Consider the following 14,370-nt stretch of genomic DNA (forward strand, 5'->3'; position numbering starts at 1 on the left):
CTTATTGTCACACAACCTATATTGACATCCCTTAATATGATCAACGTGCTCTTTGGCCTCCCTCATTACTGTCTCTTTGCTGTAGAAAGATGACACTATAATGTACAGTAATTCTACCTGCTTGTATTATTTCATTGATTCTAAGTATTTTGGGGAGAAAGAGATAAATCATGGAATTTTCTTTCATAGTGTAGTATATAGCAGCCTCTTTTGAAAGACTCCTGCGTAGTCAGGTAATACTGCTAGCTAAAAATGATTTCAGTGCTGCAAGAGTGTTTAGTTTTCTCTAAATATTTCAGCTCTTCCTCAGATGTCTGTCTTATGTCAGTATGAAAAATGACTCCTAAACTGTGTGGTTCATGGGGCAACACCTCAGGACCTCAAGGATATTTTATTAAGCACATCATGCAGCTAGCATGATAAAGTGGATTTCTTCAACAGGGCACGTTTTCTGTACTATAATGTGTTGCAGTTATGAATTATTGTCCTAGTAGAACAGTGTTTACTCATGCTTCTGGACAATTCAGAGGCTATCTTCTACTGCAGCCCTTCAAGAGCAGAGGGTGTTTTTTAACCACAAAAGCTTTAGAAGCAAGAGAGCAGATTGCTAAGCTCACGTTTTATTTTCTGAGTTGCAAGAAACTAAACCATGGGTGTAGTTTATAAGCGATATCTTCTATTTATTTGTTTGTTTGTTTATTTCCAGAATAAGGAAGTGACGTGCAGAAGAGAGAAGTGTCCCCTGCTTTCCAAGGAATGTGCTCTTGTCATAAAGCAGAGAGGAGCTTGCTGTGAACGTTGCAAAGGTGTGGTGCTCTTCCTGCTTTTTTCTCTCCTTTAAAAAGTGTTATCTGTTCGAATTTATATTGCCGGAGATGGGACAAAGTCAGAAACCTCTCAGCTAGTCACCGAAAGGACAGTAACCACAATTATAATCCATACATTTCAAAAGCTGGTGAAGATAACGTAAATTCACATCTCCATTCTGCTATTGTTAGGTCTTGTGCAGTGGCAGTCCTCTAGGAATACATCTTGATTGTACTTCACTGGAAGGTTGTCAGTCTTTTAAGTGGTGTCTCCTGTTGAGCTTTTTCTATTGGAAATACTTGACATCAAAATCAATCTGTTTATGGTAACAGATCCATAAGAATTTCTTTAACTTCCCACGTGGTTGGACATAGCAGAAATAATGCTTGCTATTAATAAAAAACATGGTAATTATCCATTCTATTTTTCCCAGTACTAGAAACAAATAAACCAAATTCTATTCATTTTATCCTGGTTCAAATAATAATATCAATGACACTTTTGTTAAAGCCAAAGTGGGTTACAATCTGAACACTATGTATGTATTCTTGACCATCACTGTATCCTCAAAGCTCTTCAGAAGGAGCTAAGTGTCAGATAGAAAATAATAAATTAATTGCTTAAAATGCACGGTATCCAGTTATTAAGCTTGAGCATGTGGAAAGTGTGAAAACAGATTAAGTTGAGAAAGTCTTTTTTAAATTCTAATTCAGTAAGTTATATGCAGTAAAACAGTGATTTTGCTGAGAGATTGCTGATGCAGCCCACGAGGTGGAGAATGAGGGATTCAGACGGATTCACTTTTCCTGTTTCTCTTCTGTGTTGTTTAATTCCCCAGTGGTGTTACAGTTTAGAAGAGAGGTGCAATAGGATAAATTGTTGGGAAATGTGAGCATTTATTGCCTTCCCAGAGGAAATACAAATGCAGAACAGGTTACATTGAAATTCAGACAGGAGAAACGTGATGGATATATGTTTTTCCTGGATGACTGCAGGGTTATGCTAGCTGGTCTTCACTTGTGCTGCAACTTTAGAATAGGTTTGGCAAATCCTAGGCTAAAGATTTGTCTAAGGTTGCTAGTTAGAAGAAAAGGAAATGAAATGGGAAAAAAAGAGAAAGTATTCCTGAAAGAGAATTTGTAGTTAAAGTTTTCACAGAAGTTAAATGTAATTTATTTATTTAGTCAAATTTTATTTAGTGTCAGATTTATAGCAAAAATGTCCTAATTTTAGTTTGATTATGCTAATTCTCCATTTTGGAAAAGGGAATGAAGTGTAGCTGGTCAATTTCCTGAAAGTTTTACATGTATGCATACTTGTGCACACAAAATGATTCTGCACTAAAAAAAGTGAATGTTTCAAAGATGAGGATACAGACATTTAAGTAAGCTAAAGATAAATATTATCATTACATTGAAATTTTAATTCTGATTTCCTGTTGTTACCCTGAATTGATGCGAATATTACATTATACATTGTTAATAGACTTGAGAGTGGCACCTGCAGATTAGTATGTTTGATGTCTCTAATGGGAAAATTAATAAAAGTGTTAAAAAAATAGAATTAAGAGACACATAGGTAACTAAGTGGGAATAACACTGTATTATAAAACTGCTGGAGTCTTTTGAAGGGCTCAGTTAAATATACAGACAGTGATCTGGCTGATATCTTCCTGCATTTCTATTGGGCATCCAACAAGATTTCCCATCAAATTCTCCTACAGGAACTAGGCAGTCCCAGGTTTGTAGATAAATACTTCTCATTAGCAAAGAACAGGCAGATGGAGACAGTGAGTGATTGCTTTTGTAATGAAAAAAGGTTACCAGCAGTTTCTTCAGAGTTCTCAACTTGTCAAGATGCTCAAAATGATCTAGTAGAGCCTGAAGTAACAGAAGGATTGCAGATACTGCATGAGTGCAGAACTGACTGTGAGGAGCTGCAGAAGGTTCTTAGGACATTGGTAACTGGTGACAAAATGGCAGAGGAAATTGATGCCATCAGAGAGGAGGCACTCAGCTAGAAGGACGGTCAGTCGATTCTAGACAGCAGTTTCTATGTACTTAAGATACAAGCTTTAAATTTTGGAATTAAAAAAAAAAAAAAAGGCTCTTGAGGGCCTAATCTTGTAAAGGGAATGCTAAACTACTGAATACTTTCTTTCTTTCTGAAGGGTAAAGCGAAAGGTAAAGCTGCTATGCACTTGTGTAACTTCATCAGTCTCTTGTGTAACTGCATCAGTCTCGATGCCACGCATTTTCACTGGGATGTTCTGGTGCCAGAGAAAGAGACAAGATGGAACCAGCTCTCTGGGGAAGCTGCTTGCTTTCCTGCTCTTCTGAATGCTGCTAGAATTCCCTCTCTATTCTGTGCAAAAATTTGAAACAAGTGTCCTGTGGGAAGCATTTGGGGAATGAAGGATGTACACACCAGCCTGGCTGTGAGGCTCTTCAGCCCTCTTTGTGTCCCATTGACTCCCTTTGCTGTCCTTGTAGATCCCCAGAACTCTCAACTCTCAGTGCGGAGTTCAGCTGCAGCTGGGATTGACCCTGCAGCGTTTGTTCTCAGTTACTACTTTGTCAGACTGCCAGAATGCCCATAGGGAATGCAGGCAGGAAAAGGGAAGCTGTGATTTTTGCTGGTTGCATTTCTTCTAAACATGAACAAAATTAAAAAAAAAAAAAAAAAAAAAGCACACCAGAACCTGATGGCTTTTTTTTTTTTCTTGGCATAGTTCCCATAGCTTAGAAAGGCTTAATCAGGCTTTATGGGCTATTGCCAGCTCCCTTAGATAGCTTCAGGTCTTCATAACTTCTGAAGCAATGAATGAATGAATGAGTGAATGAATGGGTGGCTGCTGTCACTGAATACAGTAACAGGAGGATAACATCAAAACCAAAGAGTATGTTTCCAGAGTGGAAACCACCACTCATGAGTCATTTGTGACACTGCTGCCAGGATATTTTATGCTGTTCTGGGGAAGGCATGAGGGCTGGTACGTATGCCCAGTATTTCTGATAGCATAAACCGTACTGGAATTAAGAAATACTATATGCCTGCAGTGGTGCATCCAGCTGAGTTCCCGTGTTTAGAGCTTTGCTCACTGGGGAGCCTGAATTGCAGCTGGAGAATTTCTTCTGCAAATGACTTCATACTGAGCATAAGTCCTTTGCTTCTGCTCTGGTATCTTTATGCTACTTAGGCAATTTTTAGCACTTTCTGTGCGTAAACGAAAAGGAAAAAGAAAACAGCAGCAAGTACAGCTTTTGCAATCAGAAAGAAAAACAGAATGACATTCATGGGGATGGAAACAACATTTTGTCCCTAACACATTAAGAGATTTGGCTTTACTTAATATTTTAATCCTCCAGACCAGCAATGTATTTGAACACAGATCCTGACTTTCAGCACAGAGGACCCTGGATAGTGAAGTCAGTGGGGCAGGGCTCCGCTCTTACTGTGTGTTTGTGCAAAGTCTGGAACAGAGAAATGTAGACCTGTGATTATGGCTCCCTGCTGCAAGCAGAATGTAAACAACCCAGCATAATAGAGAAAACTTTCAGTGAGATTACTCTTCTGACAGATACTTACTGTAGTTTATAAAACAGACCGTACACCTCTAGCATACTATTCATTTTGAAAGTATGAAAGAAAAATTAAGCCCTCTCATTACTTTAGCGTAGGACAAATGGGCCACTTTTCATCTTTCATTTTATTTAATATGCTTAATGAAAACATATGAGATCACTGAGATTATAGGAATAGATTTGGCAGCATTTTCTTATTTAGTTGGTTGGAGACGTGTCACTTGGATATAGAGCTCTCTGCACCTCCAATAATAAGTTGTTTGCTCTGTGAAGAAGTATTACCAGCTCGGGGCTGTATAAAGTTTGCATTTCTAAAATTATGTGCCATACCCTACTTTTATCCTAAGAATATGAATATTCCATGAAATTACAAAGGGAAAATCAATGGATATTTGTCATATGTATCATTTGTCATTGTGAAATTTCTTTCAATTCCTACATGCAATTTTGCTTTCTCTGTGTCTTTCGAGAGTTACTGTTTTTTCTTTCTTTCTTTCTTCCTTTTTTCTTTTTGTTTTAATCAGTGAAGTTAGAATTTCACGAACTATTCTCCATTTTTTAGGAGTCTACCAGAGAATGAAATCACAGCCCAGGCAAGGGCATGGCTAGTTCTTTAGAATATTGCATATCCAAAGCTACCACAGTAAATTGTACGTTTCTTGGAAAGGATATCATATTTTATGATTGAACTAATTTCCTCTACCAAGGCTGGCTTGCAAAGAAGTTAGAGCGAGATTAGGAGTTTATTGCTATTGTGACTACTTTACCAATCCCTCAGCACTTAGTTTGCTTGTGAATGTTCCCAGAATGAAATAGATAATACCAGTTTGATGCCACCAGTTTGGTGGGGAACTTTGTGTGGAGGCATTGATGGGCACCATAACATGCGGCCCATCCTCATATGCCTTAGGGCAAACTTAGAGATATGGGTGGATGGAAAGTTATGGGGTGGGAAGATAATAATATATTGTCTTAGTAAAAACCTTTTCACCTTCATTTGAATCATCTAATCCTGGCATCTGTCTGAAATTGAGTGTGGAAAGAGATGGTTTGGGGACCAATGAAGTCTGACTCTTTGGCTGACTTTTCTCATTGCCTCTCAGTCTCTCAGCATTAATGTGCTGCAGTTCTGAGCCAGGAGGCCAGTTTCTTGAGGCTAGGGTTCAAGTTAACCTCGACATTGATTCAGTTTTTAACTTTGTATTTCAAGTAAAGGCAGGGATTTTGTAGCAGTGACAGGTTGCTGCTAAGGATAGTATCATCCCTTTATGGTGTCAGCTTGTGTTACTTCTGGCTATGCCTAAGAAAAGGTCTCTATATCATCACCACTTCCTTTGTGTTAACTCTTTTATGAAGAGATCCCTTTGGTATCTGTTATATACTATGGCCTCAATATAGTGCCTTAAATTTTAGATTTTCTTGTTCACTTGATTACTTTAATTCTCTATTTATGTAAGAATATTTTTGATGCACTGTGTTGCCATGTTATCATAAATACTTATGCAGTTAAACACCAGATACCCGGACCTTAGTAATCACGGAGAAGTTGTTCAGAATTCTTGTATTAGAAAATAGTATGGGATGCTTGTGGTGATACACAGATGCACTGGTACCACGTGTGTGGGCATCATGTCCAGCACAGCAAAGTAGAAGAAAATTCAAGACTGTTGGAGGCTTTCCAATGCTGCTTTCCCATGTAACATTGCTCTGGAACAATATGATGAACATTTTAATAGACCAGAGTAAGAATTTTGAAATTGTAAGATGTACTGATTGTGAAGGATTTGGCCGGTGTGAGAAAAGCAGCAATAAATGATGACATTGTTCATCACACTCCTCACAGCCATAGGAGGTCACGGTTTTCCAGTTGTCAACCTTGGCTAGTACGTTAGGTATCAGAACAGGAATCAGTTGCAGATCTAACTGTGCAGTGTTTTAGACTTTAAGATTCTTATGGACCCCACATAATGACTCTTCCCTACCCCCTGCATACAGGCGAAACAGGAGACATTTGGAAAGGCAAAATTGAGGTCCAGAGGGGAGCAAAACCGAAGCACTGGGCGGGGGTGGTGTCTTGCTTTCTGCTGTTATTTGTTCAGTGAACATGTGCTGGATTGCATCATATGCTTGTGAGCACTGTGGTCCCAGCATAGCTCGCTCCCATGGCCATTTTACTCCACTGTGTTGAATGCCCTTTGTATGGCCCCTGCCTCTCATATCTCTTGGTCATGATGATTGCAGTGGCTCAGCTGCAAATAGGTTTGATTGTACACAGTTATAGGGGAAAGAGTTGGATTTTCACTGTTTAGAGAATGACTTAATAAGCTTGGGAGATTTTGTATATATTTTTCTACTTCTGTGTTGATGAAAGAAGACCAGGATTACCCAATATGAAGTTTTATTTTCTAGTAGCTATCAGTGGCTTTGCCACTCTTAAGACATGTGAAAATATATTTTCTAGTAAGCGTATATGTGATTCAGACTTCTCATATTTTTGCCAGCAGATTTAATACTACACAATATACAAGTTATTTTTTGTTGGTTCCCCCCCCCCCCCCTTTTTTTTTTTTTTTTTTGTTTGCTTGGCTAGAACTGGTATTTAGTGTTAGCATGCCTGGGTCCTCCCTGAGGATTAATTTATCAAAAACTAAATAAAACATGTCTTCTGGCTGTTTTCTTTTTCCTGATGTTTATTTTCCATGTCAATAGAGAGGTTATTTTTTCAAATAGAAAGTGGAGGGAAAGCAAGAAAAAGACTAATAGAAGAAGAAAAATGCTGAAGAAAAGGGAAATGGGGAGCCAGTCTATTATGCTCTGTCATTTTGTCTTGCAAGAATACGGAAATGACTTGTCTATAAAATTCTCATTAGAATGTCTATTCTCATTCTCATCTCATAAAATAAGCAAAATTCTCTTCTGGAATCTTATTAGGCAATGTCAAATCGAGTCACAAAAGCTTATTTTTAATGAACTCCTGAGGACACGGGTTGAGTTTGAGCACTACTAACCTATCTTCTCCAGTCAGTTTACTTCTTTTCACGATACTGCTCTGTGCTTGGGTGTTTAGGGAAGAAAGAAGGGTCATTTAAAAATGTTGCAGGATCTGGGATGATAAATGGCTTCCTGATTGTCAGCTTGCCCACATGCCATTAATGAAATCTGCTGTAACTTGCAATTTTTGTTACTTCAAATGGAATTTGAATTGGAATTAAATTGCTCTCTTTCAAATTAAATCAGCCAAAGATTGGTTCATAATGTTTGGAACCAGGGTGCTCAAAGAAGATGTGTACAACATTGAACCAGAACAGATAAATTAATAAATTAGAAGAGATTAAGATTTATAGTTTACTGTACAGGAATGACTCAAGTGTAAAAGATCATTTTGCCTTTATTAAGTCATTGTAAGGTAATTAGCAGTTTTCACTGTGTATATCACAATTGAACAACTTCAAAGCGTTTGGTGGTTAGGTTTGGTTCAGATAAGCCACCTTCAGCTTGCATGTTTATCTAGGACTTATCTGAATTGTTTGGATTGAAGGTGGTAATAGGAACAAAACCTACAACTAACTTAAAGTTAATATATTACATTAATAAAGCACCAGCTGTTCCTGAAGAAAGAAGCAGGAAAGACCAAAAAATTAGGTCACACTTCTTGACTGACACAAAACACATTAGCTCCCTTAAAATTGATACAGACCAGTGATATTTAGTGTCCTCCTGTACGTAGAATCTTAAAGGTTTTACTGGTGGGTTGTAAGTCATGAGAATAAAATTACTGGCTCACAGTGGACTAACTGGAATCTCTTCTCATGAGCTTTTGGGGTTCCTCTCCTGAAAACCTTCTCTCTAGTTCTTTCTTCCAACGGCTTTAAGTGTGCATTCAGTCTGAAGTAAGTGCTTAGCATTCAAGTGATTGTGCTAGGCTCTGGTCTTTCTTGATTTATTATTTTCTCCCACTCTCCCTTTCAAATGGAGAATGGAGATGGTAACTTAATGTAATAATATTTCCAAAGAGAATTTAAATGGCTTTTAGGAACTTGAAATATGTTAGGACATACTCTGTTTTAGAAATAGGTGCATCAGCACCTCCACTGGGGTCTCTGAACGGGAATCATCCAGTGACTGCTGCTTTAATAACCAAGTGTGGTGGTGGACCTTTAACCATGGGTGAGCTAGGATGGCTAAATCAAGTTGGCACGTTAGAGCAGGAAGGTTTCACCTAGATGAATTTGAAGGAGGCTCATAGGCTTCTGTGCTGTTATTAAGTGGCTTAGGAAAGTCCAGGTGTATGTTTTCAGATGTCAAATGAAAGATTTCTTCCCTGAAAGTGAGGATCACAAAAACTGGCTGATATGTAGGCTTTGTTTTCCTTCCATTTTGGAGAAAAAATGGTGGCCATAGCTTTGGTGCTTGCATGATGCTGCTCTAAATTTTTCGTACAACCTTATGGCCTGTGCCAATGTTCGGGAGCAGTCTCCATACCTCTAGCTCTTCTTAAGACTTATGCATTCTGGTTTCTCTTTCAAAATTTTACTTTCACTACCTGCAAGCTCTCCCTGCTATAGTGACCTTTGTTATGCTGTCAACAAGTGCTGATAGCAAAGCCCTTGTGTCACCAGAGTATGTGGCTGACGGATGGTGAGAGATTGGATCCCATCTTACTGCTTTATGCAGAGACAATTGCTGGTGCTTCTTGGATAGCTGCACTGTCCTTGTGATTTTGGCCAGAATAATCCTTAAACTGAAAATTTCAGATTAATTTGCACTTCTGCACACACAGATTAGCACAGGGTCAACTTTCTTACAGAGGAAACACTTTAAGTTAGAAAACATGAGTGGTGAGCAAATATGTTTGCAGTCAAAAGTAGGTTCCAAGCTGGGCCATCTGAAGAGTCTAGACCTATATGGTAAAACACATGCATGGATGTGCAGCAGCACAACTTGTTCCATTTTGAGTGCTTAGAGGGCAGGCATGTATTTAAACTTCCTTGAATTGCACTCAGAATCCCAGTATGGCACATTTTCTGCAAATAGAGGCTGCTAAAATGCTTTGCTTTTGTCAGGGTTTGCGCTGGGCAATAGGATTATGACAAAATACTGTACAAATCGTGGTTCTTTAGGGTTTTTTTTGGTACAAATACCAATATAAAAATGATATATTTCAGAATGGCACTTTATAATGCTTAAGAAATGTGTAGGACTTCAAGTTCCTCATTTCACATTGACTTCCAAGTGTAAGTTCTCACACAGAGCTTTATTAATATACTGAGAATGTATACACCTGATTATTCAAAATCACTTTGTAGGCGCTTTGCTACTGGGGTGAAAAAAGTGAGATTGAGAGCTGTATTTCAGTATTTGTCAAGGATTGAGTTACCACAGCCAGTTCTTAAGACTGCTGATCAACTCTTTTAAAAACATATTGGTTTCAACTGAAGCTAGTGAAATTGCCAAATCACCTTCAGAATTCTCTTGTTTTGATCTTTTCTTAACATAGAAGATCTTCTGAATGCTGCAAATACTGCAGTACAAGTCTTCTTTTATTTAACTGGAGGTAGGCAATCAGTTTGTAAATAATCTTCATAACCCAGGTTTCCTTTCAATTTTGGTTTGGACACAAAATGATTTTGCTGGGATTTTAAGCTCCTCAGCCATTCAGATCTGTCACCCTAAAGTTTTCTTGAACACTGGGGTAGAAGATCTACTGGTGTAGACCTGATAACTTGTCTTTGTTTTCAGAAGGGTGCAAAATGTAGCCCAAAGCAATTCAGGACAGGGCACACTGCATATCAGATGGTGACTGGTAGAATATTTGTTGAGGTGTGGGTAGGTATATGGCATCGCTTGGCATCCATGGCATCATTTGACTGATCTTACTTTTGTGCTTGATGATTCTGTGTCTGGACTGTCACAGTCCAGTCAGGACTTCTGTTTGTTGGTTGGGCTCTTTGATCAAGCCTAATTTCAATAAAGTAGAATAAGAAAAAACCCTTGCAACAGTAAAAGGAAAATGGGCATTTTTTTCTGTAGGAATTGGGTCATGTGCTGATTTTAAAATTTTTGATCAGATTCACTTTGTCTCTCCAAATAATTAGTTTTTAATTGGTACAATTTTACACTGATAAACAAACTTTTTTCTTAACAAATGCTTTATTTCCACTTAATAAGTCTGCTATTTTATTTTATTCTTTTTTCTCTTTCTCTCTCTCTCTTTTTTTTTTTTTTTTGTTTGCAAAATACCAGAGAACAGTGAAAAGAGTGAGAAGGAAACTAATGGGATCTCGAATCAAAAATGAGATATTTTTTTGTCTAAAAGGCTTCAACAAAACTTCATTTTGCATTAAAAACATGTGCACAGAACCTGTCTGTGGGTGAACCAACCTCTTTGCTGTTAATGAAGTTGCAGTGTAACACAGAAAATCATACAAAGCTAAAACCTGTGGGGCTCCAGAATGTTCCTACTCACCATCCACATGGAGAGCCTGATGGCTTTTAGTTTACATGGATGTTGGTCTCGTGTCACAAAAGTGGAAAGGCAAAAAGATGGGGGAGTGCTGCCGATGTCATGGCATCCATTCTGAGCTGCACTGTCTGAAGAGCTCTCCTGGGGGATTTGGTAATGGATGGGGACAGACTGGACGACTGACATTTTTGGCTCTTCTCACATTCTCTTTCCTCTGGTGCGGGGGTAGAGTACAGGCTGCCCGTGAACAGGCCACTGAATTACCAGCAACACACATTTTTAGGCAAATTGCTGCTGATTTTGGCTTATTTGGAATGGTTACAGTTTGTAAGCAGCCTGGCCAGTTGAGCACTAGGAGCAGACATCCAGGGGACTGCTGCCAGACCTGACATGGCACAATGCTGCTCGTCAGCTCTCAGCTCTGGCTCTTCTAGTAACCCCAGGCAGAGAACAGGGCACATTAAGGATGCTGCTTTATGATCCTCAGCAGCAGTCTTCCAGGAATTGCTGCGTTCAGCTGGACTGATGTGTGCTTCTGTCTCTCCCTCCAGACTGCAGTTTTGGAGGAAAGACATACAACAGCTCTATGAGATGGCACCTCCCTAGCAATCCCTGTATTACATACCAGTGCCAGGTAAGCATGTCATAAGTACCACAATAATTGAGTCATGAGCTTTTCCACAAAGTCAGAGCCTTTTTTATCCAATTCCAATAACCCAAAATATTTTATACTTAAACTGCAATAAAGACTTTGCATTTAAAGCAGCTGAAATCCATTTAGAAGTGACCCACTGTAACCAGGCATCCGGAATTGTAGGTTGTACATGAGCTGAGTACTCTGAGCCCAAACGATGCTGAAAGAGTGGTACTTGGCTGTGCCATTTCCTTCTGAACTTGACCTTGAAATAATTCCTCTTAGCGCATTAGGTATTTTCTGAAATACAAATGGCTGTTTTAGTAATTCAGTGCTTTTGTGTGCATGTTGTCCACATACCTGGAAATGCCCTTCAGGAGAAACCCACAGTCAAATCTTTTCTTCAGTTTTTGCCCTGTTAACAAAAGCATAGCAATGTTTTTATACACAGATCCTCAGCCCAAGGTTTGTTGAAATGGACTGTGACTCCTTGAACAAGTAGTACAGGAAATGTTAATTTAACTAATACTTATCAGGAGAAGCATCAAAGACAAGCATCTCACCTCTACAAAACAAGGTGCTTTTATCTGCTAAGTCTTTTTCCTCTGAGGGGAGAGGGGGAGAATACCTTGTGTCTGATTCCATCAAAGCTGCATGGCAGATTGCTTAGGCTAAGGATGCCTGATAAATCAGGATTCCTTCTCCTGAAAAGGTGCTTCCTTTCTTACCTGATGCATTTTAAGGCAAATCCTGCATCTGGAGTCAGGGAGACTCAAGTGAATCTTTTGGCTGTGGATTAACCTGCATCCTGATACCAGGCAGCAGGGACAGAAAGTAAAGGGCCTTTGACACTCAGCTCTCCACAGCATTTGCCCTGCTGTAACTGTACTGTTAATAACTGAATTTTAGCTTCTTAAAGCAACCACAATGTAAAGTAACAATGAACATGTGTGTTCTGCTCTTTTGCAGGAGGGAGTGATAATAGAGTCGGAGGTACAGTGTGTTGTTCATTGCAAAAACCCATCCAAAGTTGTGGGGATGTGTTGCCCCGTGTGTCCAGGTGAGATATTCTATGGGGAGATGCTGCTCCATGCATGCAGCTGTTTTTGTAATGGTAGCAAGTATTACCTGGGAGGCTGATTGAACTCTGCTTTTAAACTGTACTAGTTACCTAAATATGGGCCACTGGCTCATGTAATAAGCTACATGACACAAGAGAATGCTTAATATTTTTAGTAGAGAACATGTAGCCTCTGGCAATGGCTGCATGTCTTTACAATATTTTTCAGAGAGTCAGTCAGCTGTTTTTTTCCTGGCTGATGATCGGAATTTTGATTGGAGAGGAAATATAAGAGTAATCCTAAAAGAAAGTTTGTTTTTTTTGAAAGATGCTGTGAATGTATTACCTTTGTGAAGCAGTGGCAAATTAACCTGGTTTTGTTGCTAATTTGATTCGAATGGAAATCTTACAGGCAAGTGCTGCTTCTGTTGTGATATAATGGGTTTATTACACTAATTTTTTAAATATCTGCCAATACCTAACATGAACTCAGGGACCAAGAACAAGCAACGAGAAAATGTAAAGTTTATGAAAATGTTTCAAAGCTGCTTTTAAATGAAAGACTTCATTTAGCCTCAATTTCATTGGTACAGATTTGACTGCTGTAGAAGAATGCTTTCCCCAAAACTATATTTTGGGATTCTCAAGGCCTTTGTAAAGGCTTCTGGAGTGATTTGTACCAGAGAGGATGTATGATTTACTTTTCATATTGTCCTGTGAAAGGATGTGTTGCAGTAATGTCAATGTAATGTCAATGTAATGGCAATGTCGTATCCTGAGCTAAACTTATCCAAATACTGTTTTCCAGGTTGTATATTTGAAGGGAGGCATTACAATGAAGGAGAAGAATTTAGGCCTGAAGGAAATAAATGCACCAAGTGCTCTTGTGTTGTAAGTATTTGCCTTTTGGCACTGTGTCTCCCTGTATGAACTTTGAAAGGCATGTTATTATTGTCATAACAAAACAAAACAATATAAGGAATTCAAAGCTACTCTCCTCTTGGAGTTAAGATATCTGTTGAAGATTTTTTCCTGTGCTAATACACTGTATCACTGATATTCACAGTTTATCATCCTTTTCGTGACCACACACTGTGTGCAGATAGAGCATGATGTTTTGGAGTGGGTTGAGGCAGAAAATGAGTGATGGTTTTTTTTTTTCTGCAGTGGGATCATGCAGGAGAGAAAAGGCTTTTTGGGTTTCATCTAATGATCAGTTTAAGGAAACATCTAGTAAATGCTGATCCTTTGCAAGGATTTCTTTCTGCAGCAAGGGTTTTTGCTCTGGATTACTGAGTGAAAAGATGAGGGTAGCCTTCCTAGGCTGTCCCAGGTGGATTTTGACTTGACGCTTAATGAAAAGGTCATATCCTGGATTTCATCCTTGACTAGCAACAATATCGAGAGGAAGTAATAATTGCATCCTCTGGGTAATGAGCACAGGCTTCTCTTTCACTTCCATTAAGTTAAAAGATAATGCCGTATAGCTGGGGTAGATAACTTTGACTTCACCGGTGTGATCTGTGAGACCAGTAAAATGCAAAGCTCAAATCTCTGCTTTTGTTGCAAATGATGGGCTGGCTATCAGCAGAAAATGCAAGATTGGAGAACTTTACTTTTCAGTGGAATGTCACCAAGTTTTCTCAGTACCAGACATGGCTCTCCTGCATCACTAAAATAAAAAAAAAAGGGGGGGAGGGGGAAGGAGAATTAAAAAATAAATACGTATTTATACACACAATTAATGAAGAGACTGCAGAGAACTTCTGAGGGAAAAGAATTCCTTCTAATCTGTGGAATTAACATACACTAAATCATCACT

General features: G+C 38.8%; 1 protein-coding gene across 1 annotated transcript in view; it reads left to right on the plus strand.

Annotated features, from left to right (window-relative positions):
• BMPER (BMP binding endothelial regulator) overlaps positions 1 to 14,370 on the plus strand; it is a 146,061-nt gene that overhangs the window by 21,768 nt on the left and 109,923 nt on the right. The window contains 4 exon segments of the mRNA XM_042888263.1: positions 707 to 806; positions 11,406 to 11,488; positions 12,458 to 12,548; positions 13,357 to 13,439. Coding sequence (XP_042744197.1) covers positions 707 to 806; positions 11,406 to 11,488; positions 12,458 to 12,548; positions 13,357 to 13,439 — 357 coding nt within the window.

Source organism: Lagopus leucura, unplaced genomic scaffold, assembly GCF_019238085.1.
Source record: "Lagopus leucura isolate 7727_CA_CO unplaced genomic scaffold, USGS_WTPT01 Super-Scaffold_100157, whole genome shotgun sequence".
Classification (NCBI taxonomy): Eukaryota; Metazoa; Chordata; class Aves; order Galliformes; family Phasianidae; genus Lagopus; species Lagopus leucura.